At 40.5% G+C, this 24,491-nt stretch overlaps 4 protein-coding genes across 4 annotated transcripts; 1 reads left to right on the plus strand and 3 right to left on the minus strand.

Annotated features, from left to right (window-relative positions):
* Positions 1-486: 486 nt before the first annotated feature.
* Positions 487-9,033, minus strand: LOC135635206 (proteasome subunit alpha type-3-like). The gene is made up of 10 exons (XM_065146134.1): positions 8,799-9,033; positions 8,650-8,689; positions 8,477-8,560; positions 6,361-6,434; positions 6,106-6,192; positions 5,904-5,988; positions 5,568-5,614; positions 5,319-5,384; positions 3,501-3,591; positions 487-768 (listed from the first exon to the last, which is right to left on the minus strand). Exons 1-10 carry the CDS (start codon positions 8,900-8,902, stop codon positions 697-699), a joined length of 750 nt encoding a protein of 249 aa, XP_065002206.1. The 5' UTR covers positions 8,903-9,033; the 3' UTR covers positions 487-696.
* A 5,719-nt stretch (positions 9,034-14,752) lies between these two features.
* On the minus strand, positions 14,753-16,139 carry LOC103981072 (metacaspase-9). Its single transcript, XM_009397662.3, has 2 exons — positions 15,575-16,139; positions 14,753-15,507 (listed from the first exon to the last, which is right to left on the minus strand). The coding sequence occupies exons 1-2, from the start codon at positions 15,930-15,932 to the stop codon at positions 14,903-14,905; spliced, it is 963 nt and encodes a 320-aa protein (XP_009395937.2). The 5' UTR covers positions 15,933-16,139; the 3' UTR covers positions 14,753-14,902.
* Positions 16,140-18,974: 2,835 nt separating this feature from the next.
* Positions 18,975-20,177, plus strand: LOC103981073 (heat stress transcription factor B-4b). The gene is made up of 2 exons (XM_009397663.3): positions 18,975-19,335; positions 19,482-20,177. The coding sequence occupies exons 1-2, from the start codon at positions 19,099-19,101 to the stop codon at positions 20,034-20,036; spliced, it is 792 nt and encodes a 263-aa protein (XP_009395938.1). The 5' UTR covers positions 18,975-19,098; the 3' UTR covers positions 20,037-20,177.
* A 160-nt stretch (positions 20,178-20,337) lies between these two features.
* On the minus strand, positions 20,338-24,472 carry LOC135634668 (uncharacterized). Its single transcript, XM_065145137.1, has 6 exons — positions 23,928-24,472; positions 22,785-22,837; positions 22,541-22,605; positions 22,375-22,453; positions 21,148-21,447; positions 20,338-20,883 (listed from the first exon to the last, which is right to left on the minus strand). The coding sequence occupies exons 1-6, from the start codon at positions 24,332-24,334 to the stop codon at positions 20,729-20,731; spliced, it is 1,059 nt and encodes a 352-aa protein (XP_065001209.1). The 5' UTR covers positions 24,335-24,472; the 3' UTR covers positions 20,338-20,728.
* Between the last annotated feature and the right edge of the window lie 19 nt (positions 24,473-24,491).

Here is a 24,491-nt window from a genome sequence, read left to right on the forward strand (position 1 = left end):
CAGTTGGAACATTAGTTAGTTATATTTATTCTTTCGATATGTATCATGCAGATATGTTTGACAATTATGCAATCAGCAAATTATCACACTTCCAACTTCTCTCTCTCTCTCCCCTATCATCTATCACTTTGAGGCCATTTTGAGTTCAATAGTATTAGACAGTTGGTTGTTCCACAAATCGAAGTGATTGTTGTTGGATCACAATACATCCTCACTTGATCATGGTTGCCAAAGCCTGTTGGATTTCAACAATACAATAACTTCTAAAAGCTTTTCTGCAAGCACTTTAAGCTTCTCAGTCAGCAAACTGACGGCTACAAAGAAAAATGCTGGTCTTGGGAATGATTTGTAGACAGTGTTTCATATTTAGCAGATCCTTTGTGCATGAAGTGTTTTCCCTAAAATATTTCAGAGGATCAAGAAATAATCAACCAAAGGGCTTTTGTGTCCGAACATCTACATTTGTGGAGGCAAGGATGAACTACGTAGAAAATGACCAACTACAGTAGAATCAACAATTCTAAAGTGACGTTACATAAAATTCATGCAAAGTTTAACAGCCACGGCCCAAATGATCCAGAAGGGAATTGAGATTTTTTTTGTCACCAATTCCTGATCAACCCTAATGTCTGACAAATATGATGAGGCAGATCATCCGAGTGCAAACTGTAGATATTAAGCATGTTCTTAGTGTCCCTAATCTGCATCCATCTCCTCCAGTGCAGCTTTTGCAGCTGCCTTGGCTGCCTCCAAGAGATCATCTGGAACCTGTGATAGGAAAAATAATTTGTACAACTTGTTAAATGATAAAGATTCACCAATGTCTAATATCTTTTGTGTCAATTAAAGAAGGGAAGATAACAGTAATCTCTTAAAATTTGTAATCGATTCTGCTGCATGTGGCACTTCTCATGTAATAAAAGTATCATGGGAAAAAATATAATAACGAGGGGAAGAAAAAGAAACTGCAAGGATATGACAGCTTAAAAGTTGTCTACTAGTAAAAAAGAACCGGAAACTGCAAATAAGAACTTTTTTTTTTAGAACTGCAATCGGAGATTTTCTCAGGCTATTTGGTGTCCATACCATTGGATTGTTCAAAGAACACCACAAGTTGGATTTTCAATATTTTTCTGAATAAATGCAAACAAGGATTTTCACAAAGTAGGAAATCGACTATAAGATCAAGTACAAAGAAGGAACCCTGAATTATATTAGTTTAAGATAACATGAAAAGAAGATGGTTCAGTACACAGGATTCTCATTTATACAAGTCTTAGCTAGGCTTAACACTTTTAACTTATGTCTTCTGGTTTCTAAATGCAGAGCAGCTATGTTCATAACCCAAACACCAGTTCCTAGGTCCTCAAGACACCCACTTGATGTAACATGACTAAGGCCTGATCGAGAATTTGTGGTTGTACACAAGAAATGTCAAACAAAGACTGAAATACCAGAATTCAGGATTTTTTTTTTACGGAATATAAATGATAGCAACCGACCAATAAACCCAACCTGGAGTCAGGAAAGAAATTTGGATCAGATAGAAATGAAAATGCAATCTACAATAGGGAATTATTGTTACTGAAGAAATTATTATAATGATATTACCTGGATCAACTTTGCTGGTAGTACCATAATTCATGTTTTTTTAGACAACACAAATAAATTGTTGAATCTCGGATTTTGATGATGAAACCAATTGATAGTATTTATGATTTGATCTGCGTTTTGAGTGACGCAGGATGCTTCGATCAAGGAGAGACAATTAAAGTAGGAAGAATTATGTTGGGACAGAGGAAAACATGTCAGAAGATTGGACGTTAGGCCGGAGGATCGACCGACGTATCGAGAGAGGCTTCGGGCCATGGATTCGGGCATCGGGCCAAGAATAGCGGATATTGCGCGAAGGATATCGCGGTTGCAGAGGTCAACTGGCCAATTGGACAATAGGCCGCAAGAGAGGACGATGCGTCGAGGAATCGGACGAAGCGTCGAAGGACCAATGAGATGCCGGACAACATAATTCATGCTTAGTAATAATTGTCTAGATCGAAGTATGTTTTTATGTGTACAAGATTAACTACGATAGTAAGACATAAAGCAAAATAAAGTCCCGGAGTCAAGAACGCGATTTCGTTGGGAGTTCGAGAGTTCGTCGAAAGTCCGAACGTTCGTCGGAAGTTCTGCCAGAACCAACCGAGAAGTCCAAGAGCTTGCTAAAGAAGCTCGTCGGAACTCGCCAAGAAGATCGTCGTGAAGTCCAGGAGCTTGCCGAGAGTCCGCCGGAACATTACCGAGAGATCGTCGGAAGCTCGTTAGAAGAAACCGAACTTATTTTGCTTAGAATATATCTTAAGAATCGTAGTTAGCACATAATTAGAGTATTATTTGGGAGGTAATCGCATTAACTCTATTAGGGGCCAATTGGGCCCGAAGATAGGCTGGTTTAGGCCAGATTCAAGGCCCAACCAGGATGCTGAAAGCCTAGCTGACGGTGGCACCGCTTGGGAAACAACACCCCAGGAATTCTGGGCGGTGGTACCGCCGACAGTGAATGCTGCCAACGGTGGTACCGCCCCTATCAGGCGGTGGTACCGCCCAGTGACAGGCCAGCGACGATAGTACCGCCCAGTAACGACGGTGGTACCGCCCGTACCCAGGAAACCTGGGATAAGACCTTTTTAGGCTCCAAGTTTGAATCAACTTGAAGCCTATAAATACCCCTCTATCCCTAGTTAACTAATACAAGTACAGAGAGTTTAAAAGTGAGAAAACGCTGTAGAAATCACTTGAGAAATCCCCTCCTCTAGCTTAAACTTAGAATTCTGTTTAGAGAGGAGTGTGTGCTTGTAAATGTTGTCTCCTAAACCTATAAAAAGAAGAAGAGGGGTGTAAGGAGGTTGATCTTTGCCTATTGAAGGAAGATCGATAGTGGATACCGATGGCCTCGACGAAAGAGGAATCGGTGGAGTGGATGTAGGTCACGACGACCGAACCACTATAAAAATCTGGTTTGCCTTTCTTTTGTGCAATTTATCTTATTGTAAACCTCCTTACTTTGCCTTTACTACGCTTACACTCGCATACGCTTTCAAGTTTCCGAAATCGGTTTTATCGTACGAAAGAGATCTTCTTAAACCAACGTTTTTACCGTTGCACTAATTCACACACCCCCCCACCCCCCCACTTCTTAGTGTCGACTCGTTCCTAACATAAATGATAGTGAAAGATCCATGTAACATATTTCTTACCATAAATATGGCCCCCTTATTATAACAAACACTTGATAACCTAATCCTAGGAATCCACGTAGTAAAAAAAAAAAGAAATAGGGAGTTGTGCTAGATTCGATTATTAAGCCAATAATGAAATAAAGGAGTATTTACCTTCACATTTAAGAAACTTTGTGAAAAATTAATGATACCAAAAAGCATAAATTGAATGACAAATATTCCTGTTTATCGGCTGTATTGAGTGGTCCAAGTAACAAGAATAACCTTCTGATGTTGGCGGTTTGATTCATCACAGACCCAGCTCATTTCTAACTCGAATGCTTTGTCCTTTGCCTCATCATGCACTCCATAAATTCTGCATGCCACAAGGAAAAAAAATTTCAAATGCCAAGTTGTAAAAGTCCCAAAGATGAACTTGCATGCCACAAGGAAAAAATATTTCAAATGCCAAGTTATAAAGTCCCAAAGATGAACTTTTATGAATAAACCAAATACACAAAAAAAAGACTTTGAAACCCTTGTCTTTTAAAACATGAAGCTGCAAAATTCTGAATATGCAGGACTAGCCTCCTTGGAAACTGATAAACTGTGTGAAATGTATCTGGGATCTGACGAAGCTCTTTAATGCCTATAAATTTTGTCATGTGTTCCCTGAGGAGAACCAAAGTGCCAATCGGTTGGCACATTTTGCTCGGACACCTAAATCCTCCCATAGGTGGAGGAATGATTGGCCTGAGGAATTAGGCAAATTTTTGTGCTCTGAGGAGCATGGTGTAAATTGTTTTAGAGTTTTAAAGTAATAGATTTTTTTTTTGGGGGAAAAAAAAAGATCCAGTGATCATAGAACTTTTCTTTCTCCTCACAGTCTGAAGCATCAGAGATGGCTAAGGTGTTAAAAAAACCAAAAACATTATATGTGCCAGCTGAATAACCAAAAGAGTATTCAAATCTTCCACAATATTTAGCAAGATCTCTTTTGAATTAGAAACAAAGCATATGAAAAACAAAAATGATTAATGGGAAGGACTCAAAAGTTTTCCATCTTTCCTTAGAAACACTACATACTCATAGAGACTGAAAAACAGTCCTAATGATCTCAAATATTCTATATGTCTAACAAAAGTTTCATTCCCATATGTAACCTTTAAAATAAGATCCTAAGAAATGCAAGCAAATAAACAGAACAAAATCCTATGAAGTACAACCAATAATCAGAGTGCAACTTATAATCAGGATAGTGCAGCGAACAATAATGCCCAAACAAGTGCTTTTTTCCACAGTCCAAACATATACTTCAATTGTGAAACCCTAGTTTAATTCCACACTGGATTTGAGAGTGCAGCGAGTTGGTTATAGGGCTAGACAAGACTACCACTATCATTAACTTGTGTTTAAGCTTATTGGGGCAATGGTTTCGACCTATCAAAAGTCAATTATCCCATCAAACTGGATTATAACAAATGTTATCAGAGCAGTCTTAGCATTGGCAATGGTGAGCTAGAGGCACATTTTACCATGGATACATCATCAAGCAAAGCCTTACATGAACCATACTATCATTATGTTCGGTCTTGTCGAGAACTTCAACCCTAAAATGGAGAAGACTATAGCACCCTAATTAAATCCCACATTGGATGTGAGAGAATAATTGAGTTGTCTTTTGGAGGCAGATAAATTTACCACTACGAAGTTGGACTTCAACATTTTGACATAGTAGCTCAAGCCTATTTAGGTTAATGGCATAGTTATCCAACAATATCAGGTACCAATCAAGATGGACTATTAATAATTAAACGAGTGAATGATGACCTAGTGAGCAAGCAAACTTGTAAAGGATGAATACACACCATAGACATTTATGGACAAATATAATTTGACAATACAATGCAACATATACTATAAACTTAAACCCCATGAAATGAGATGTTTTATTATGCTCAATTAGTTGGATATGCCCCCAGGTAGGCCCAATTTTAACTACCAATATAAGCATTACCACAACTAAATCTCTACTACCAAAGGAGAACATAAATAAATAGGATAATTTATATAATAATAAAATAGAAAAAATGGAGAACTTACATCTTGGCAACTTCAATAATTCCTTCCCTGCAGGTCATTTCAGACAGCTTCAGCTTCTCAATCTCCCTGTGTAACAACTAAAAATGTCAAGTGAAAAATGCAGAAAAGCAGGACAGTTAATGAAAGCTGAGTGACCACAGTAATCATGAGAAAGTTTTTGCAGTTTCAGTTGATGAAGATAGGATCTTCGTCAAATGAGTTGCAAGTCAGAAAACCAATGAAACATATACATGCATTTGTCTTACTTACGTCTTGGCAGCCTGTCTTCCCTTTCCAATTGCAGCACCAAAGTACCTCTAAATGATCAACATTCAACAAGCATAAATTTTCGATACTCGAGAAAACTTGAAAATGGCAGCAACAGTAACATGCCACTCAACCTTTTAAACAGTACTGCTAAAAATCAGGGAACACATACATGCACATTCTCAAAAGTAGACAACCACAATTACATCTCATAGAAACTTCACCGAAGCATCCATTATTCTACTTGTAATAGGAAACAATAGGATTCACATGAGGCTGCTAAAAAAGAACTTTGTCACTTATTCTAATAAATTTGCTTGTACAACTTTGAGAACTCACATATGATATACCAGAGGGTTCAATCGTGTATAGCTGAGGTCCATCTCTGTCATAACCACCAAGAATAATCCCACAGCCGAAAGGCCTGCAACAATAAATAATTCTTTTTGTTTGATTGAAACAAGAAAAGGGACAAAGCATTTCCGACTTACACATCTACCCCCCTAAATAAGCAGTACCAATGCAGACACTGCAATAATACCTGAGCCACCAGTAGAGCGTACAAAGATGAACATAACTGGCAACACGATCTGCAAGTTCCTTGACAGGTATGGGATCACCATATACTCTACACATGATATAATCACATATTAGCAAGTCACAGATGGTCATTCAGGAAAGGAATGGAGGGCAAGAAACAGAGCTGGCAGCTTCAACCACATTTAAGAGAATCCAAAACATTATTGCTTGCAGAAGCTTATAACTACACATATCTTCAAGGTTAGATATTACTGACCTCTCGTAACTGGTTGCTTCAGACTTGGCTCGTGCAACAATTTGTCTGCCATCAGCTGCTAATCCAGCTACAGCCTAAATTTCATAAGACTTTGAATTAAGAAACGAAATTTCACGATGAATATCACCATATACAAAGACAGAAATTTCATAAGTTATATTTGTTAGCAAATGGTGTAGATTAAATAAACATAATAATTAGAAAAAATTCTACAGATAACCCTATAAAGAACTTACTTTCAAATTTACACATTGGAAACCGAAAATAGAAATTATATTCCCTATGAAGCATGGATACTAAAGGGGATGCCAATATGATAGAATACCAATACCATATAAGTATATATGACCAGTAAATATTTTATATATGTTTACTGTATATGAAAAATATGACAATTATTGATAGTGTTAAAATAGGTAATTACATTCGACGATCCATGATAAATAATAACTAACGTGCAATCATAACCTATTAATCATGAATAATATTATTTTTCAGTAACATAGAAAACCAAAAATGTGGAGAAAAATAACAATAACTTATGACACATAATGTAAGTTCATATTACTAGTTTAATTAATAATTGGCCCTTCATACAAAAATACATAAACAACCTATCTAATCATTTATCCATATCTAAAATTAAGAAAATATTCGAGTAAAACAAAGTTCTCCTAAGAAACATCCATGAAGTATCCCTAAGTATCCAATTCTTTTAGTATATAGAATTGGATGCTTCTCTCTAACAAGTACCATACTGGAGGCATACTTGATCTGGATACAACATGCAATTTGTTTAAAATATCTATTACCCATAGCATTTCACACTAGAAAGACACAAACTATTAAATTCGTTCACACCATAATAGGAATGTATTTTGAGGGATATCATATATATTTAACTTTTTCAATATGTAAGGATAATATGAAATTTCCATCATTACTGGGAATAAGTTGGCCATATTTATGATGAGTTTCTTTAAAACTCAATAAATAGACAAGTTACTTCATTTAATTTTATAATGTTCACTTCTATGTCATCTACGGAAATGACCTTTATATTCAGAATATTTAGAAATAAGACTACATACATAAACACTCACCGCATTGGTGAGAGCCTCAAACATCGGGCATGCCTTTTTTTTTGTTTGCTTTTGTTTCATCAGTACTTTGTAGAAACATCAATATATAGGCACATACTCTCACATATTTGGAATCCAAGAGCAAATAGAGAAACTTTGACCCAATATTCAGTACTATATTAGAATCTATACACAAAAATGTGTCTCCTACTATGACAAATTTCTTGCAACCAGTAGAAAATGTGATGCAAACTTTGCATCGCTTTTATTTTTCAGATCAAAGGGCTTCCCCACGAGATACAATATTTTAAGATCAATAAAAAAAAGGTGTCTTTAAAAACAGTGCAATAAAATTTTAAAATCATGTTTTGCCTGATAAGGCGTTCTGATGGCAATATGAATATGGTGTTTTACACATCAAATTATTTATAAACAAAGCTGCACATATCAGAGCTCATATTACAAATAGAGGGGCGGTCATGGATGTAAATTGGTGACATTAGACATCAGTAAAACTGTACAAGTATCCTTGTTTCCCTGACTTATGTGAGCAAGTACTTCGCAAGGGCCACCAAGAATGTGCCTCCAACATGTCATGTGTTATAACAGTTTCTCCTCATTTGAACAGACTATTTTGTAAAACTACCTATAGGAGATTTAGTTTCACAAATTAGCAAGAAATAGTATCTTTCTCACGCAAAATGATGCTTAATTTAATTTGGAAAATTGCAGTCCAATATTACACAATAAAGAAAACTATTCCCTTCATTTACCCATGGAGTTACATGACCCACACAGTTCAACTACAATATTCCCATCTAAATCCCATGGCTTATAAACGATCCAACTGTCCTAGCCATACCAATCTAATGTAACTACTGCGATGCTAGAAAAACACATTACTCGTACTAGTAAAACTATAGCTACCTAAAGACACAGCAAAAACAAAGAACAAATTTGAACCCAAAAAAGGAAAAATAGACTGAGATATCCACACTATAATAACCATAATTTATCAATGAATGTATGCTTACCATGCCAGAATGACGGTGAACAGCATGGATCCTCCGGTTAGATCCTGCTAACATCATCTTCGACGAGATCAACTTCTCCACTCCCTAATTACCACCCAACAGGAACCCTCAACTACCAACACAAAAACAAAAAAAAAAAGAAGGACGCGAAACCCAGTTCTCAAAGCTCATACCATCACGATCCCATCTTTGCATTTGATCCCGATAACAGTTCTGCAATGCCCAAAGAAAAGCAGGGCCCGAAATAGAACCCAGGCTTTAGTTCAAGCAGGTACCGAAAACGATCCAAGAAATAGAGATCATCGCTCTCAAATAAAGGTACCCGCTGTTGTCGACGGCTTTGGCGGCGTACTCGATCTGGAAGACTCTCCCGTCAGGTGAGAAGGTGGTGACGGAGAGATCGTAGCCCGTGCCGATGCTGCTCATCGTGCTTCGCTTCTTCCTTCGGTGGTTAGGTCTTCGGCCCGAATCGGATCGAATCGCGTCGGCAGAGAGACCGAGCGAGAAACGGCGAAGGGTCTTGGTTCTATGATAAAGCGGCGTTGGGAACGATAGGTTGCTTACGCCTCAAGGGAGGGTGTTAATGGGTCCGTAACCCGAAACCCGATCCGTAATTTCCCATATCGGTCAGATTCGTTAACATTATCGGATCGAGTATGGATCGTGGATCTACACACCATAATGTGCATAGATCTGGATATCGACCGTCACGAATTCGGATTAGAATCGTAGGTATATCCAACCCGAATGATTGAGTATAGCTAATTTCTGCTTTTTCTTTTCGGTGGACGAACAATGAAGTTTTAAATGATTTAAGCATGTCACATGAAAATGAAGATTTGTGGTAACAGATCTAATTTTCTCAGTTTAGTGACATGCATTGCGATTTAAATGCATATAAACATAGTTTCATAAAATCATAATCTAAATTCTAAATAATTGCATCGACAATCAGAATGAATCCGTTCCAAGTATTTAGAGAAATGAAAAATAGAATTGAAAAGGGAAAATGAACGAAACTGATGGCAAAACCAGACTGGCAATAATAACAAGAGTAAATGGAAGATTTGATCACCATAATCCAAGTAAATACTGTAACTATTGGTTAAAATTAAGCACGATGGGCATTTACAATTCTTTGTGATGTCCTTCGGATGGAGGAATGAGCATAATTTCTCAAGCACAATGATTTAGTGAAAACAAAGTAAATAAGAGGAAAATAGCACACTTGAGAGGTAAAGAAGAAAAAGAACAAACCAGGAGTTGGTTGAGAACCACCATAGATCACATAGGCCAGCCATTGCAGAATGATGTTATTGGTGGCTTGGGTTTAAGTTGGGTATCATTGGAATCATACAGAAGAATTCAAGTGTAAGATCTGGTCCTTTTATCGAAGAGGATGAATCATCTGAATTAAGAGAAAGATGGCACAAACCAGCCTTCTTTAATCAGAAGAATCTTATCGTACAAATCTCTCCATAAGCTTCAGTGAGAAACATGTGATGAGCGACACAGAAGAAGATTTGGAAAATGGCAGAAACCAGGTGACGGTCCTTCAGAAAAATCGGGAACCCTGGTTTCTAAATCAAACAGTCAGTTTCAACTGGAGGTGAAAACTCAAACATCTGATTGCCGAAATCAGTAGGTGATGAGATATCCTAATCTGTATCTACTAGTTGTCTTGCAGTTCTCCGATTCTCAAGACCGGAACTATGTCCTGCAGACAAATCCTGAAGTAGAAATTTTGGCATTCCATGAAACTAAACCATGCAAATGGAAGGTTGCGAGAAGAACATGTAGAGTTCCAATATCACCCCAGTTGGCATCCCCAAGCTTGTTCCAGATCCGATCAATAGTAGGACTTTGGCATGTTTTTTTCCCCATTTGGCTGCATACTCGTGGATATTGTGCAACTAACTTATTAATATCACCTTCAATGTTTACTACTGCACCATATTGTGAATCAACAAGAAGCACAAATACAAAGTTGGAATTACAGAGAACAGTTGCTGATTTGCTGAGGCTTCTGGCTAACAAAATGGCAGACTGGTGATCATTTTGCACTGAAATTCCAACATCGGACCTCAGCAAAGCTAATTCAATAATCTGGTCCCATTTCCCATGGAAGTGCCTTACTATTTCTCAGCAAAATGGCAGTTGCAAAAATGCCTTCAAATTGCCTCTTGAAATAGCCTTTTCAGCAGAATAAAATTTTGAACTTGCGCTACGTATAGAGGCTGCCGAAAAAGGCACAGGTTCATCATGACCCCAAAAGTTCTCCTATAATCCCTTCACACTAGTGTGTAGAAAATCTTCAATAGCAAGATGAGCAGTTGCTTCAAAAGAAACAGGTGTTGATGCATAAAGAGCATTAGGCATCCATATCAACTGCTGAAAAGGAACACCTTCCATTGCATAATCAATATTCTGAAGTTCTGTAAGTTCAAAAGAAACATCAAGGTTTGGCTTTCTAAATTCTGAATCATCTGATATTCCTGAAATCCAATTTTCAAGGTCTGCTGTCAAGATCTCACTATCCACTAACACCAGAAGAAAATTCTTACAACTGGAATATACTGAACCTCGTGATTGATCTTGTGATGACCAACTAGACCATTTTGGACCAGAACCAACTGAATTATGGTATGGCGACCAACTTAGCAATTAGGAGTCATTAAAAAATGCAGAACCTTAAAAGTGTAAATGCAAAAATAGTGTTCCAGCAATTAAGGAAAAATGGCTCGTAGTACAATGGCAATAAGTCATTCTTAAATGTAGTAGATAAAAGAATATCCAAATCTATCTCAAGCACATTAGTAAAGATTGGTCCTACACTATGAACTTTAAGGAGTTTGAACAAGTGTCAAGGACATCAAAGGCCTACTAGAATAAGAATAGATGTTTTAACTTTGCTGTCCATGTTTAATAGATTGGTGTATAAATAAAACATTAACCATTTTTTTCATCTGAAATTGAGACGAAGAGATATCTCTATATGAAGAGCCAAGTAAAAGACCATTAGAGACTAGGTATTTGGCATCCATCTTAATTAGGATGGTATAGAATGTAAACATAGGTTGTAAATAATAATTTTGGAACTCTTTAAAGATATCCTAATTTATATTTTTTAATACAACAACAACAGTCCAACTAGTTGGGATTGGCTATATGTATATTTTGTTATCATATCCATATTTATGAGATCTAATATAGTTTTATGTTATCACAAAAACTTAAACTAATCCTTCATGCTTTTCATCCCCGCTTAGGAATGGCATCATGGTGTTATTTTATATCTTTTAATATAAAGAAAAATATTTGGATGAGTTATCCAACTGTATGGTACTATAAACTCACAAGGGCAAGAGTAGGTGCGATAGTTGAGACCACATGTGATGGAAATCAATAAGATACCCGCGACTGTATGGTACTATAAACTCACAAGGGCAATTGTATGGTACTATAACGAGAGTTCGACCCAAAAGATACCCGCGAGGAACCTTGAAAAAGCTTCATGCCTAATACTCTGGTCCTTACAAAATCATATGAAAAATCAACTCTGGTGCCTATGACCTTGACCTTCCACCATATCTTGGAATTACCCGAGTTATCAATATTGAAGATATGACACCCTACAAGGAACCACAAGATAAGACTCCACCTCACTTCCCAAGTACCCAACCTTCTACCTTATCGCATCCACAATCTATAATGCCTTCCCCACCTATACCCACTTATAAGAGGAGAAAAGAGGATATAAAGGATATTCTAGATGAACAACAAGTCTCCACTTGTAACGAGGGATATCAGATAATCAAAGATTCCATGTCAATTAGAAAGGATGATCAGATTCAAATTGCACATGAATCACAAAAGAAGTACTCCAACAACTCAACCCTGAACTCTACAATCAGTATTGCCTCATCACTTTATTGGAGATGAATGCTTTCAAGCCGGGGAGAGTTGATGGAAATCAAACTACATTTCAAAGTAGTGGAAAGAAAAAGGGCCGAATCAAATCACATTGGATTGATAGTGAACTCAGGTTCGGGTTCAATTGACGTTTTAGAGTTGCCACATGGCAACATCCTGCACAATTAGCTTCTTATTTTTTAGATTAACAATAAAGTAGAAGGAGAAAATAAATAAGAGAAAGCATTGCAAGAATTATCATCTTGCAAAAAAGAAAGAGCATCATGCACAAAGAAGGAAGATATTTCTATAGAATCATCATCTTGCAAAAAAAAGAAAGAACATCATCCACAAAGAAGGAAGATTGTTTTACGAGAATATTTCAGAATCCTATCTTCGCAAAAGATGACCTGATACAATGTACTGAATCATCTTGATATGATTTTTATTTTTTTCTTTATTTGTAACTTTATTTTCTTCCTATATTTATGGCCTATATAAAGAGGCCAAAGTATTGTAATGGGATCATTAGTATTGGAATGAATAATTAGTTTTGTTTTTTCACAAATTGTATAAGTGGTGTGAGGCCACAACTTCCCCCCGATCAAGTTGGAGAACTTGGGCGAGTCCAAGATTAACCCCTACATTCCTCTCCTGTCTCATCCTCAACCATCTTGCATCGCTCTTCCTTGATGATCTCGGTACGAGATTGAACTTCTGCTTTGTTCTTTATTACTTAAATTAATTATTCTGCAAATCGGGTTTCTCTCTCCTTCTCTCCCTGTTTTAGCGCTTTTTCTTATTACCCACCTAACCATTTTTCTCTTCATATTAAGCATCCCTTTATGGTTGTCCTACATCATTGATGGTCTTTCATCCCCTTGGTTTCCCCAGAACCTTAGCATTACAAGAGTGCCTTCTTATAGCTAATGGAATCAAATGCAGCAGTAATTATTTGAAGAAAAATCCTTATTTGCTACTGATTTAGTTAACTAGAAAAAAAGCATAGTGTCTTAACAGAATATCAGGTAAATCAGGGTACAACACCACCTCAGGATAGACAGAGGTGAAAAAGAGGATATTGTTTCACTAATGTTAGCAGATAGGTGCTCGTAAATTCATAATCTACTTATGACTATCATTGTATGGGGAAAAATTAAGATAGTTTTCTTGCTAACATCACATGCTAGATCTTCTATTATGAACGTCCATTAAGAAGAACACGTTTGAATACCCATAAAAATTTCAAAACCGAATTGTCTGATAGGTTCTTTAAGCCTCAGGTTGTGGAAGCAGCAGCACCTACACATACTGGCATATCATAATAACGGCCGGATCATGTTTGTGCTACCCATTAATTAAGGTGATCCCACAAAGACAAAGGTCTCAACGATGCAGTAAGACAAAAGAGTGAAGTTAGCAAAAACCCAAACCCTGCCTTCCCGATCGCGTCGCGATCACCAGCAATTAGAACCTTCAAAATCCATCCGAACCCCGATTCCCCATCTACAATTACCCAAATTCCGACCACCGAGCAATAAAAGAAAACGGCGACATCACAAATTCCATCGTAGAGACGAATCGAGCGCTAACCTTCCGTTTGAGGGGAGGAGTTGGGCATAGGGCTTGCGTCGCGGCAGAGAGGAGGAGATGAAGAAGGGAATCGGTCGTCCTAGTTGTCGTGACCAAAGCGGCAGCAGTAGCTGTTGTAGTTCTTGGAGTTCCACTTCGCTCCTTCTATTCTTCTCAGAAAACCTCTTTCTTCTTCCCCTCCTCCTCTCTGTCGACCAGTCTCTTCTTCCTCCGTCGTCGTCGTTCGTCTTCCGCCGTTTGATCGTACTTTTCAATGTTTTATTAATTAATTATTATTATGATTTGATCTCTGTTGTTCTTATGGGTGTATATATACCAAACATATAACCTACTCGTCTCGGATGCCGGACTTGGAAATGCAACTAATCGTGGGTCCCAGCGGTCTCGGCGGCTCGCCTACCGCGGGCGGTTCGCGTTATTTTGACTTCCGGAACGCACTCGAATAGCCGGGAACGGAGAGGAAACGGGAATCCGGAATAATTCTTTTAATGGGCGCGCCCCACTACGTAAAGCTACGCAGGCGTGCTTCTGACACCACAGGCGCCTATGGGCAAGCGCTCCTCTGGGTTCCACCTCGGAGAAAACACGGCCCAGTTCATCTCGAGTTGGTGCCGAAAGCGTGTACGTGCGACAGCGTCCACGATGCGACCACCATTGACCTACACGCCTGTGTCATCCCGCAGGAGTGAGTCACCCTCGGAAACCAAATGGGGTGATGTCAGCTCTCCTAAGGAGTGGAAATTTATCATTAATATATAACTATATTTGAGATACCAAATAACAAATTTCACATATATGTATATATAATTTTTCTTGCCTTATATTGCCAACTTATATTTATATATATATATATATATATATATATATATATATATAATTTTAAGTGTGTCCTTATTTACTTGCAGTGGCTTATCGACCACACTACATGCAAGCACGTAGCTGCTGGTGGTGCGGCGGCGGCCACAAGAATGGAGCGTCGGCATTCTCGTCGCTGCAGTAAAGGCAAGGGTGTTGCGACAAGCATTGCTCACGGAGAACCTTCCGCACACCCATCACCAGTTCCTTGTTGCTCACCGCCCCTTCCTTCTCGGACAGCACCACCTGCACGGCGTTGGTGAACGCCCCGTACGCCTTCCCTCCCGCCTCGAACGGGCTCATGTCCGCCGACGTCTCGTTCGCCTGGCACCCGCTGAGGAGGATCCCGTCGTCGTGGCCTAGCGGAACCGGCATCGGGTGCTTGCCGCCGTTAGAGAACCTCGCGCTCGCCTCTGCCCCAAACAGCTCCACCAGGTGGTCGCCGACGTGAAGGGAGTCGATGCCCGAGAGGGAGGCCAGGTGGCTCAGAACTGACTCGAACGGCATGGCTCTCGCCTTCCGTACTGCTGCGCTGCTGCCGGCGGCGATGGTGGATGGGCCTATCTGCTCCTTCTCCTTGTCAATGAGGCCGCCGCTGTGGCACGAGTCGGAGACGATGGTCAAGCTCGCCCCCCGCGGCACGCGGTCGACCAGTTGCCGGAAGTCCACGTCTACATACGTGCAGCTCCAAATCATGCAATGCGGCGGCCACGTTGCAGAGATCAAAACAGAGCTTACCGGTGATGAGATTGAAGTCACAGGGGACGATGGCCTCATCGGGCTTGTGCCAGCCATGGTGCGGCCTGACAGGCGGGATCAGTGTGCCGTGGCCGCTGTAATGGAAGAAGAGGACGTCGCCGGGCTCGGCCCGGCCGATCATGGCGGCGAGTGCCCCTCGGATGTTGGCGCCGGTGGGGAGGACGGCGGAGCCAGGGGCGTCGGTGAGGAGAACGACGTCGTCCGGGGCGAAGCCGAAGCGGGAGACGAGGACGTCGCGCATGGCGTGGACGTCGTTGATGCAACCGCTGAGCTCATGGCGGGTGTGGGCGTAGTTGCACCCGACCAAGGTGGCCAACCGCTTCTTGCTCGCTTCCATTTCGCTTCCTCGATGTGCTCACAGGAAGAAGATGATGATGCTACTCACATTAGCGTGCTCAAGCCATAGTGTGCAGGGCTTTATATAGAGGACAAAGGATATGAGTGCCAATTTGCACCGAGTTAATTACATCCAATTGTTCATGAATCAATATGAGCTTGGAAAGCACTCCACAAATCGATCAAGGAATCCATGGGAGAGAACAACTGTTGTTGTATTTGGATGGAAGACTTGCGTATGAGCCTGAATAGGTTTTGCTTTAAAGGTTTTGTTGCCCTCATCTTTGCTTTCACGCATGGGGAGCTGCAGGTGGCCATAAGAGTACTCAACCCCAATGGTTTCCGAAGAAGATTAAGTTGGAAAGGAAGCAACAAAGAAGTAAGAGGAAATGGGGGGAAAAGATGTGGTTGATGATGGTACCATTTATGCATAGTTAAACATCCTAATATAATTAATGCATAGTTAAACATCTTCCATATCAACATTGAGAAGCACAGTGAGTTATGAAGTACTTGATATACTATATAAAATGATCATAGCAAACCAAAAAGTTCTAATGATTGAAGAGTGTACAACTAAGGTATATTAGCTCAAATGGTACATAGCATTATGTTGATTGCACATTTGAGGTTTCAGTCTTTGCATGAACCAACAAAAAAAATGTTATTAAATTGACAAATATTACACAACTCTTATAAAATGACTTTAACACCCCAATTCCAAAATCAAGACATCTCAAATTCCATTTTAATTTTTATGCAAAGCAGTGTTCCAAAATGATAAAAGAAAGAACATATGAGGACTCACAACACAGCCATTATATGTTATCATCAACAAACATATCATCACCTGTTTATGTTTAAGATTGATCTTCTAGTATTGGTTCTAACTTGCTGAACAAGCTCCAGCTCTAGCTTTGGCAGCAGCCTTCATGATGGATCATGAAAACTAGGATCATCTTCACCCTGTAAGACATTCATTGCTTTCATCAAATTCCTTCAAGAAAAATAAAGCCAATGGACTAGAATAAAACTATCGGTTTTACTTTCTCCAAACTGCACACAGATCCCTTGAGAATTCCGACAGGGGCTCTGTTGTATCATGAAGAAATTTCTCATTGATTTTACTCTCCACAGTGTGGAAGCAATATATTTTGCATGTACAAGACTGTGTCTGTGATTTTGAGCATCTTTATGTGCTTGTGTGCTATGTCAGAAATAGAGAGGGAGAGGGAGAGAGAGAGAGAGAGAGTGTGGGGTAGCAGAAGGGGATGGGTAATTCCTCTTTACATCACCTTTATGTGCACACACTTTAATCAGATGCCACTTAATGCTCTGGCCTACTGATTCCACTCACTGGTTAGTTCTGTGACCAAAGAATGATATGCTGTCTGCAAAGCTTCCTTTGTCTACCAACATCCCATCTTTCCATGGTCTTTCCTCCTTTTTGCAGTATCAAAAATGCTCCTGTAAGGTAAAAGAAACGAGCTTTCTGCTTTAGCTAAGCAGAGCCTTCCTTCATGCCGCTCCTCTTGCATCAAATGAGCTTCCCTCCCTCGCACTTGTCTGTGCACTTCCTTCATGCTCAAATCAAGCTCATCAGCAGGCACACCATGAACTGCGGGCCGAATCAGCTACTTTTTGTTGGTGCACTGTAAACGAATAAGAAAACAGAACAAGCAGCAATCAACATCCGTTTTATGTCTAAAAGTGTACTCAAATCTGGGATTAATCCTTCACAACCATCACACACACACACACACAGGCTTAAAGGTGATTCAGGCGGCTAAGATCCTTTATGATCTGACAAATTGGTCTAATGGCCTCCTTCCTTCCATGGCTTGATCTCTTTCGGAGCTATCCCGACTGTTCTCCACAAAATCCAACTTCTTCGTCACATGAACATTTTAGCGTGATCTTTGTCTTATCCTCGGTCACATGAATGCATTTAGATTTGTGCAGGGTGCAGAGAGGCTGTGGGCCTAAATGAGACAAGGCATTGAGCTCTGCAATCTCTGTCAAACACTATGAAGTTCTTTGGGATGGTCAAACGCAGTCTCTGGCTCCCAAGCAGCGGGTCACATGTGGATGGAGAAAGATCATGTGAGGCGCTGCAGTTGCCATATGCCGAATAGAATCTTCCATTATTTTCAAGTTCTTAGAACAGTTCTCAGTATGCAACAGTTCCTTCTTCGCACATCCTTCTCTTTCTCCCTTTTATACCCTGCTCTCCATCTACCATCACCGACGCATCTTTCGCCACATAAAAGCTCGGCGAGGTGAAGTGATGATGCATGCACCGGAGAGATGTATGTGTTGTCTACAGTGATGGCCTCCCAGATCCCAAGCTTCATCATCAATGAAAAGGGTTAGGAATGTCTGCTTTTGATTTCTGAAGCTTATAATATGTTTGGGAGGAGCTGCATCGAGTCCCACGTTCATGTAAATGACAGAAAAAGGCAAGTAGAAAAAGATGCTGCACCAAATGAGCAATGTTGCAGAGGATACATAGTTACATTATTATTCCATCCGCTTGCCACCTTTACATGTGCTATCTGAACTCACGGGCCTGCTTTGATACTGCAGAAGATTAGAGAGTAGAGAGAGTGAGAGAGTACAACGGAATGAAGAACAGCATATACTGCATTGCAAAGCCTAGAAGCAGTTTGGTCTATTGGTGTCATCAGATCAATCAAACTTCAGCAGCAGAAGTAGTAGCTAGCAAATAGGGTCAGAGTAAGGGCAGGAATGTCACAAACTGGTATGCATTGCAGAGCTAGAGAGAGAGATGTCACAAACTGGTATGCATTGCAGAGCTAGAGAGAGAGAGAGAGAGAGAGAGAGAATAGAAAAATGTCTTTAGCTGGTTATGCTACATGGGAAGAAACCTTTTAAAAGAGGCCACAATTTCCCATGGAACAGTGCCATGTTAATTATTGATTGGACAATGTAATACCCAGTGATAGGAAAAGAGTAATACCAGAGAAGTTCCAGCTGATGCTCATAAAAGAAGATGGAACTGAATACTTGTGTATCACCAGATTTGAATGAAGAATACACATTCCTGTGGACACAAAAACACAGAAACCTGATGCATATTTAATCATGAGAGAGAGAGAGAGAGAGAGAGATAGAGGTTGGTGTTGTTTGTCTGTGAGGCTTTCTTAATGGAGAGCAGCGGAGACATGGTGGTCTCAATGGATTCAGCAAAGCCAGTGCCGGCGCCTTTCCTGACCAAGACTTACCAGCTGGTTGACGATCCCTGCACCGATCCAATCGTCTCCTGGGGTGGCGACGAAGGCACCTTCGTGGTATGGAGGCCACCGGAGTTCGCCAGGGATCTGCTGCCCAACTATTTCAAGCACAGCAACTTCTCCAGCTTCGTGAGACAGCTCAACACTTACGTATGGTTCCAATGCATAGCTCTGCATGCTCGTCTTCTTCGTCCTCGATGCTTCCTTTCCCTCTTCTCTGTGCTGGGTTGCGGTACTTGGTGATCTCTAGATCCCTTTCTTCTTAGACGCATGCTTGGTCTTCTAATTTGCTGCAGGGTTTCAGAAAGATCGCGGCGGATAGGTGGGAGTTTGCCAATGAGTACTTCAGGAGAGGAGAGAAGCATTTGTTGTCTGAGATACACAGAAGGAAGACCTCTCAAGTCCCTCAGTTCTTCCACTGCCACCCCCAACACGCCTGGATTGAGCCACCTTCGGCAGTGCCGGGTGGCGACGTCGACTTCCTCTCGGCTCTTTCGGAGGACAACCAGAGGCTGAGGAAGAAGAACTCTCTGCTCTTATCAGAACTCACCCGCATGAAGAAGCTCTACAACGACATCATCTACTTCATCCAACACCATGTCGCCCCCCCAGTCGCGCCTGAACCAAGGCATGCCAGGTTGGTGGAGCTGCCGCCCTGCGATCAGAACCAGCCTCTTCCGGCGACCGCCGAGCCAGACAGCGGTGTCAAGCTCTTCGGCTTTCCGATCCATGGCAAGAAGCGGCTCAACCGCGAGACGATCTGCCTTGCAGAATCCAATCCTGAGGAGCAGAAACCACTGGAGAAATCCCTTGAGAGAGAAGGTTCAGTACAAGATGTTAGAGAGTCGTAATGCCGTCTCCCAAGCATTCAACTTTTGTGGCATTTTGTAAGGTTTTCAGCTGGGGAAGCTGAATCTGCCGTTCCTATGAGTAATTTAGCAGCATTTCTTTGTATTCCCAGTCTTTGAAGTAGATTCCACCTTTAGATTTCACAGTTGTGGGAGAGCTGGCTATTGTGGCAATCAAACATGGAAGAAAGATAATGATGCTGAACCCTGAGAGTAAGCTAGGATGACAACAGTCCTTGGTAAGTCCAACAAATTGGGATCGAGTTTAGATCCTCTGTTGTACTGCACATTGTTTAGAGAAAAATACTACCAACACCAAAAGAACAAATGTATACAAATCTTAATTTGTATAGACTCCAATATACAGTGAGAAACAAAGGCACAATCTTGAACTCAGGCATAGGTTCTGGACTCTTTGAACATATCAACAAAAACCAACTCTCATGAACGCAAACTGCAAGCCGCAAAACGATTGTGCGGTTCAGTCACTACAGGAACAAACAGGGGAATTGCCGCTTAAACCAAATCGAGCAAAACAGCCACCTAACACAGTTAATCGAGGACCAGTGACTGTAATATACTCCAAACATGATGAGTATGCCTCGTTCGGCTTTTAGATAGCAAGGCTCTTCCCGTATATGCATAGGTACACCTAGGAGAATGGCTTAAATTTGCTTGGATACTCCCGGTATGTGCTACACCATGCTAATATCAACTTTGCTCTTGTGAATCTGAAAGGCAGGAGTGATCCAGCTGCCGCAGCTGCATTGAATGCCTGACCAGTTGAAGTATCCAAGGCGTGCATCACATTTGATGCATGAGAGTTTTCCTTCCAGCGCACCATCTTCAACTGCAACATGATAAGATCCATGGAGAAGTTTAATTTGCCAGTATATTGGAGGTTTAGGGGGAAAGAAAAAAAAAAATAGAGACTTGGGTAAACTCAAAAAAGCAGTCATTCCAACAAGATCCAAGTGCAAGCAACTATATAGCACTCAACCTTATTGTAGTTTGTCTGCTGACAAATATCAATGTGATATAGCCGATTAAGATCTTGAATATTCTTAAGTGCAAAACTCTGAACAATGCAATTCCAAAGAAGCAAATGAATTACCTGAAGCCATCCACTTCAAGGGTTCAACAAAGAAGGAAGAACATTCTTGCTCCTGAAACCTATTAGACCAATTACCAATTTTTCGCTTTTGCCAATCAAAGAACGTCTCATTCTCACCAGGCACATGGCTAACGACATTCTCTTGCGATACAACAATTCTCCTGCATTTCTTGCAGCGGTAAGCTGTAGTATGTTGATTTCCCTTGCGGACTTCCTCAGAAGAGTTGGACTCTAGTGGCAAACCAGGATCAGCACCAAATATGGAACTGTCTATTTTCTCCCCCTGTTTATATGAATGACCTGAAAACAAACACTTGTAATAAGTGAAGTGACGGAACTCTTTGTGTGATGTGAAACAAAGCAAGGTTGATAGGTAGGTGAAAGAGGAACTGGTACAGGAGACAGATATTTAGAGAGAAAGAAATATCAGGCCAACCAGCCTGAGAAGAGATTCATAACTTCAGCAGTAGATTCATATCTTCTAGTCAACTCAAGACATAAGCACTATTAATAGTTGAAGACCGTTAGTCCTTTCACTTAAAAGAACAGTAAACAAGGAATCTAATAAGAAAAGAAATACATTCCCTCAGCTGTGTGCATGCTTAATCCAAGAGCCCAATTATCTGGTCAAATCTAAACTGTTTGGATAATCTTTAGCTGTACCATAGCAACTAGTCACTGTTTTGTTTTAAAGGACTCCCCAGAAAGGTAATAACATCTTTCCATCTTCCTGTATATCCAACTGAATGATTATGTCTCCTTTCAGCCAAAAGCCAAAATGGGGTCCAAAAATGACTAAATCAAGAATCTTAGAGCCTTCCCTTATCTGGTAACCTTCTCTATTGGAGCAAGTAACCAGGAGGGCCTCCTGATCGATCTGGACTTCATCATCCATATGGCTGATGCTTGCAAGTCCAGCAAACAGACAGTTGTAGAAGAATAATTGATCATCGATTTTGTCCCAACTGGGAGCCTTAGACAAAGTCATGATAAAAAGTCCTGCCCACACATCAGCTTTCATAATGAAAGAATTAACTGCTAATCTTTTCCTTAACAAGACTCCTAAGACCAACCATAGAAGGACCTGATGTCTAGCCCGAACTTGACCCAGCACAAAAGAGAATAGAATCATAATGCAATTCATGATAAACAAAAATTGCATCCTTGGTTACAGATAGGTCTTCTGGAATATAAAGAATGCACATTAATCCACAGTTAAGAACCCACCTAATACTTTTAAGCGGAAGCGCTTGTAGATGGGGTTTTCAGTATCTACTTTGAAACCCATTTCTTCAAATAAACTTAACTGCAAGAATTAGACATTAATTTAGTCAAGGGTTTTTTTATAACACTATTTTTCACATGAGCACACCAGCACCCAAAATTAACCTACCTGATCCAGGAAACCATCATTTGGGCTGACAGACTCACAGATTTCACGCAAGGACTCAAGTGCATCTGTAAATGTAAACACCACATACACCAATTAGTAAAGAGAAACTAGCATAACAGTTCTAAGATTTCACCATTGTTAGCAAGTGTGACTGTGTGACTGTAGTCGCTGCAGTCTGTCCACATAGATTCGACAATAGTCTACATTTGACAACAAATATAAGAACAGAAATTAGTCTCCAAACCTTCCATAGATTTATGTTCTGTTCTCATTAGGTACGCAATTATTACGGCAGCACTGCAACAAAACCCACAAAAAACACATAAGGAAGATAAGCTAGAGAAGCAAAAATGTACAGAAAAGAACATCAGCTGATTCAGTAAATAGTTAATATTGCCCCATCTTGAGAATGTCACTTGCAAAAAGAGTCAGATTCCCGATCCTGATCAACATGTAGTTATCAGCCAAAGGCTTAATAAACAAACCAATCAATATGGTTTTTTCATGCGACTCATTCCAAAAGATAGGTTACATTAAGAGGTAGGTTATATAGGGATGCATCAAAAGCCAAAAAATAAAAAAAGAAAGGGACAAAATACCTCAATTCAATACAGCAGAGTAGTGATCTATAACCTGGTCTTGAATCCTGAAGTTATAACCCTGTATGGTATAAAATTTCCTACCCAGCAACTTAGCTTGTCATTATATAAGTCATAGCAATTGGCAGATAACAACATGCATTTAGGTACTGCTTCTTTCTCTTTTTTTTTTGTAAAGGATTAGTGAAGATGGGTTTTGATCCTAAGAACCTATGATGATCCGCCAAAGTCTCTACCAGTCAAGCTACCAAACACCTTAGAAAAAAAAAAACCTTATGTTAGATGAGTTCCAAACTTTCAACCTTTGATAAATGTAAATTGTATGATAATTGATCTAAGGACCTAGTGATAAATCGTAACACTATTAAATACTTGATTAAAAGTGCATGATAAAATTAATTAACAAACTTTAACCACCAAAGACCAGCCAGGGTCATAAGGGTGAAGCAACAATGACAAGCTCTGGCATTTCTGGATTTTGCCTCAGTTTCAGTGATTCAGGATGCCGGGAGAAGTATATATATCTCGTCTTACTAATACAGCCTTATGTATCGTTTATTTCATCGACAGGTACATAAATCTCAACCAATAAATTATACAGAGATCACACATCCCAGAATCTCAATTAACCAAACTCCCAAATATATATCTTGCAAGTAAGAGGCAAACCACGTATATTATATCAAAGATTCCGTTTTTGATGACAGAGAAAGCATGACGAATGAACAACGAGAACAGAGTATCAAAGCTTTTAGAGGGAGATGCAAACCCAGAGTAAACCTAAATACCTTCGCGACACTCCTGCGAAGCAATGCACCAACACGCCCCCCTCCTTCCTGCCCTGATCAATGAAATCCAAGCACACATCCAGATGATCCAACAGGTTCTCGTCTTCTGTATCCCTCAACGGCACCGCCATCCTCACCAGCTTCAACTCCGGCCCGGCACGCTCGAGAGAGTACACCAGCTTCCCCGGCGCCAGCGACTTCTTCGGGGAGCCATCGGCGCCGGCGAACACCTTCCTGATCTCCTCCGTGGGGATGGAGATCTCGGACCGCCAGTCGGAGAAGAAGGAGACAGAGGCGGAGCTGAGGAGTGACAGGACGTGGGTGATCTCGGGGCTTCCGTTCTTGAGCACCTCGGCGGCGGCAGTGATGTCGCCGAAGAAGAGGCGGTCCCGAACCAGGTAAGGCATCGCCGGTGATCTCCCAACCCTAGCTCTCTCTCTCTCTCTGGAAAAGGAGAGGCGCTGCCTTGCTTGGTTTCTCTTGCACGCTCAAAACCCTCTTCTCCCGATCGAGGGAGACGCTTTCATTCGGCAGGGAATTGATTTGAGGGGTTTTTTTTTTTTG

This window comes from Musa acuminata, chromosome BXJ3-4 (genome assembly GCF_036884655.1).
Source record: "Musa acuminata AAA Group cultivar baxijiao chromosome BXJ3-4, Cavendish_Baxijiao_AAA, whole genome shotgun sequence".
Classification (NCBI taxonomy): domain Eukaryota; kingdom Viridiplantae; phylum Streptophyta; class Magnoliopsida; order Zingiberales; family Musaceae; genus Musa; species Musa acuminata.